This window comes from Coffea arabica, chromosome 11c (assembly GCF_036785885.1).
Source record: "Coffea arabica cultivar ET-39 chromosome 11c, Coffea Arabica ET-39 HiFi, whole genome shotgun sequence".
In the NCBI taxonomy this organism is placed as follows: Eukaryota; Viridiplantae; Streptophyta; class Magnoliopsida; order Gentianales; family Rubiaceae; genus Coffea; species Coffea arabica.
In genome coordinates this window covers 33,117,148-33,121,962 of record NC_092330.1, presented here as the reverse complement: position 1 = coordinate 33,121,962, position 4,815 = coordinate 33,117,148, and the positions used below count along the sequence as shown (strand labels likewise).

At 40.9% G+C, this 4,815-nt stretch overlaps 1 protein-coding gene across 1 annotated transcript; it reads right to left on the bottom strand.

The window, feature by feature from the left end:
* Positions 1–1,400: 1,400 nt before the first annotated feature.
* Positions 1,401–4,597, bottom strand: LOC113715651 (G-type lectin S-receptor-like serine/threonine-protein kinase SD2-5). The gene has a single exon (XM_027239916.2). The coding sequence runs from the start codon at positions 4,012–4,014 to the stop codon at positions 1,558–1,560; it is 2,457 nt and encodes an 818-aa protein (XP_027095717.2). The 5' UTR covers positions 4,015–4,597; the 3' UTR covers positions 1,401–1,557.
* Between the last annotated feature and the right edge of the window lie 218 nt (positions 4,598–4,815).

Below are 4,815 nucleotides of genomic sequence, written 5' to 3'. Positions count from 1 at the left end.
GAAGAATGAAGCTCCAAGATGGCTTTAAGATGACTTAGTCTTCACTTGGGTCAAAGGTTACTTTTCCTCCACCAATCAAATTTAAGCTTAGGAAGACCTTAGAAGCTTCAAGGTTACTAATATCTTACTTTGCTAAGTCTCACACTATGGCCCCAATAACTTTTAGTCTTTGCAATTAACTTCATGGTTCACCAACTAGTTGAAAAAAAACAATCGCATTTACCGCACTAGCGGGTCCCACGTTCATAATACACTTCAAAATTAACGTGGACTGACTTGGATCAAGAAAATGATTTGAAAACTATATTTTCTTATAAAAATGTATATAAAATTAATATATTGAAGAAAACAAACTTATAGACAAGAAAACAAAATAATATCGAGAAAATATATAAAAATTTTCGGTTTCTCACACTCATACTTTTCGGGGTATCACAGATAAAGCAACACGAACTAGCCAAGCGAACCGAGGAAAAGAAGCACAAACTGACTAAGAAGCAGGGAGAGCTTAAGAAATGAAAGCGGAGTGTGAAAATGACTGGTGGTGGACCCTATTTATAGGGGGACCCTAGAGCGGGAAAATGAAGAGACTCGCATTTAAAGCTAGTAACGGTCACTGTTGGGGGATGCGATGGTTGAAGTGACAGTTACTCGAAACTGAAGTGGCGGTTACACGAGAAGGAGGCGACGGTTTCTCAGAACATGGGCAGCAATGATGGCGAGAGACGTGTCACTTCGTCAAACTGACACGTCTGTAAAACCCTTTCCGAATTCATTCAAATGACTCTGGTCTTCAGAGGGGGGCTAGTGTAGAAGGGTCAACTCTTCAAACGATACGTGTCAGTTCGGCGAACCTGCTCGACAGCGCAAACCTGCCAGTTCGGACCTCAGCCACGTGTCTCCTAGAACCCGAAAAAGGGGTGGACTCTAGACCCATTGGGTAAGGCCAAAAGTAGAATCCAAATGGGACTCCACCTCCCGTGACCTAGTAGGGCTCATATTCGGATAGCCACCAAAGGTGGGCTTGCGTTGAGTATTAAAGTAGGTTCAAAAAAGGGCTTGTAAATTTAGATTTCATGTGGGGATTACTCATGAAGGGGGAGATTTGTTAGGTTCATAAGTAAAGGATTGTGTCCCACATTGGTCCGAGAGATGGAGAAAGAGCGGTTAATATGTAAGTAAGGACCCAAGACCTAATAGCTTAAGCTTTTGGGTCAGAATTGGATTCCTGACTTACATATTGGTGGATTCTCTCGAGGTGCTCTTCCCTAACATGTTTTTCAGTGCATACACCCGTTCATCAGCGACAATGAGAAAAAATTTTGCTAATCCAATCATGTATACATTCTTCAAGATATGTTTGGTAGACCTGCAGAGCAAGATGTGCAAACAGCATATCAATTTTACTGAATGCTAGAATACCAAAATGTCTACCTTCCAAATATAAACAAAACCTAATGAATGTACGAGGAAGAAAAGCATGAAAATGGTGTACATATGAAGGCTTCTCCACTAGTGGTCTCAATTTTAATGAAATTGCTTCAGCTTCTGTGGTTGCTATCTTGGCCCTGAAAGACTTGTAGCCGAAAGATGAGCATCATCGTTGCTCATTCGAGGCCCCGGTGAGGCGCCAGCGCCCTCATTGCTCATTGACCTGAAGAAAACTGCATAACGTTGTGACCCTAGCTGCGAACAGCACGGTGGCGGAGGGACAGGGCAGATTCCTTCCAGCATCTGAACTACCTTGGTCATTGATGGTCTTAGGAACATTTTATCCTGTATGCACCAGAAAGCAACTTTAATTGCTGTAGAAACTCTGTCATCCTTTTCATCTATCTTTAAACGTCCATCAATGATGTCCTCCAGTTTTCCTTCTTCCATCATTTTAAAAGCATAAGAAGGAAAATGGGATTTCTCTGAGGGCTCTGAGCGATCAAAGGTTCTTCTACCACCAATTATCTCAAGCAGCACTAGGCCATAACTGTAAACATCGCTCTTCTCTGATATGGCGCGGTTTGTGATCCATTCTGGTGCAAGATACCCCCTTGTTCCCCTTAATGTGGTGAAAACATTACTCTCCTCTCGAGTCATAAGCTTAGCAAGACCAAAATCTGAGACTTTTGCAACAAAGTGGTCATCAAGAAGTACATTCTCAGGCTTTATGTCACAGTGAACTATCTTCACATCACAATCTTCATGGAGATAAGCCAGACCTTTAGCTGTTCCTAGTGCAATGCTGTATCTAGTTTCCCAATCCAACATGAATTCCCCTCTGTTTTTCCGGAAAAGCCATCTATCAAGAGATCCATTTCCCATGTACTCGTACACAAGAAGACGGTCATTTCCTTCAGCACAGAAACCTTTAAGCCTGACCAAATGAAGATGATGAATGCTCCCAATAATGCTTACTTCTGCTCGAAATTCTTTCTTCCCTTGACCAATGCCTTCCAATTTCTTCACTGCCAATCTAGTTCCATCAGGGAGAATCCCCTGGTAAACTGAACCAAAACCACCTCGACCAAGCTTCTTGCTGAAGTTATTAGTTGCAGTCTGAAGATCATTGTACCTAAAACGAACTGGGAGTCCCGATAAATTCTCCAAAAATATTTGCTCCTCCGAAGACTCTTCAGGGGATTTGGGCAATTCCTCGTTTTTCTTCTGGTGGTACTGATATCCTGCATAAAGGAGACAAAAAATGGCGAGCAAAGCTGAGATAATAACCATGATGACAATCACATAGTGTGTTTTGTTAATTCCACCACCTCCTTGATTTGCCCCACCGCTTGAATTGGTCAAGACTTTAATATAAGAAGCATATTGAGTACCATTTTTGGAGTGCTGCAAACTTCCTATCTGATCAAACAAAAAACAGTTTCCTGAATAGTCAAAGAACATGGCAGCACAAGAGCAGTTTCCTTGGCAAGAAGCTTTGCAGCCATTTAAATCTGTTTTAGAAGAGGGTGGAATAATATCGAGAGCAGAGTAACTAAGAGTGTTCCCTGCATCAACAAGCTCTACAGAGTCCTGTGACCTATCGCAGAAGGAGAAACTACTTTTCGTGCAAGAGTGAAGGGCCGAAGGGCACAGGCAACTGCTTCCTATCTCACAAACAAAATACGGATCACATGCTGCAGGTCTACTACACAGATCTTGTGGTATGTGCATCGAGGAGGCACTGAAGTTACCATCAGCTTGAAGAAGGCTGAAAGTGATGAAACCATCATTTCCCAAAGCTGCCACCCATGTGGTATTTTCATCAGGATTATGAGAGAAAACAAAAAGCCAAAGTAACACTTTATCTTGATTATAAAACTTCCAAGAATTGTCATCCAGAGTTGCAGATACAACATTCCCTCCATCTGTGTCAATGATTCTTCTGGTATCCATTCCCATGGCCCAATATGGCTGTGGGGGTTGATAATTTGCTGATAGAATCATATCTCCAGACTTTATCTCAAGAGAGTAGCTCAAATTATTAGAGTTGGGGTTGCTTACAATTTTCATTCCTTCAGTGAACTCCTGATTCGACACAAGGGTATCAGTGGGATGGCTAAAGCTCTGCCATATTATGCTGCTATCTTTGCCAACAAGTACCAAATTCCCTGAATCCAGCAATTCCATTGCTACAACTCCTTTGTTAGCAGTATCTGTGTACCAAATGGTGGATCCACCACGTTGCAAGTATGCATCCCCATTTCTAGCGAATGTGAAGAAATCTGAACTTTGAATCAGATTGTTTCTATTAGCGGACCAAATGATTGTTGAGCTGCCCTTGTGAAGTACCACAAGTTGAATTTTATTGACATCTTGACTGTGTTGGAAACCAAATGCGAAAGCGGAATTGTTGGAAAGAAGAAACAACCCCTCATAGTCTAGCCAGTTCATTAGCGTCCCCTGGAATCCCAGATTCAGCCTGCCTACATTCGGAGTACCGGCCATATATGTTTCAAGCAGCAACAACAGACTAGAAAAGGAAAAAACCACTTTGATAGACAGAAATTCCCACTTTCCCATGACTATATGTCTACATCAACAAGTACTTGAAACTCTCTTGAAATTCAGGAATATGAATCGGAAGCAAATACATGAAGAACGAAATTTCGATTTTTTCTGAAGGCCAAGGGAAAAATGAAAAGGAAGGATTAATAATACGTACAGGAATTTGGTTGGCCAGAAAAGTTCAAAATTTTAAAGCAGAAAGCTGGTAGAAGAGACAAGTAAAACGTGAACTGAATTACAAGTTAAAAAAGCAAAGATGACAGTTTTGGGAAGAATCAAGATCCAGCCAGCCCAAAAACCCTACTTCAGCTAATTGCCAGCTGAACTAAACAAGAACACATGTTCTTGGAAAATAATGCACGGACTGAGTCCCTCCTTTCAGATTACCATGAAAATCATCGCCAAAGGACTCGAAAAAAGTGAAAATTTGACTAACAACGATTTGACTGTAATGCCGGAAACACCATCAGAAACGTAGACCACTAAAAGAGTAGTTTAACTACTGAATTTATCTAACCATCAAATGGACTTAGTTGGAAAACGGAAGCAACCATCAGGAAAAGAAGAGCATTTCCAAAGGTTGGTGGCTTTTGGAAAAAAGTTCCCAAATGGTGAGCCTTTTGAAAGAACGTATTTAGTGAATGCAATCTTTAAAAAAATGTTCAGTGAATGTAATTTATGAGAAATAAATGCCTAAAACAATTACAGAAAAACACATTTTGAATGCAACTTGTGACGAAATATTACAGTCGATGAATACGTTATTCACCTTTTGGAAAAAGGTTTAGAAACTACCTACCTATGAGAATTTATATT

Bases quoted from the DNA above. Each gene is read 5' to 3' on its own strand.
- LOC113715651 (XM_027239916.2), bottom strand. From the start codon at position 4,014: ATGGGAAAGTGGGAATTTCTGTCTATCAAAGTGGTTTTTTCCTTTTCT.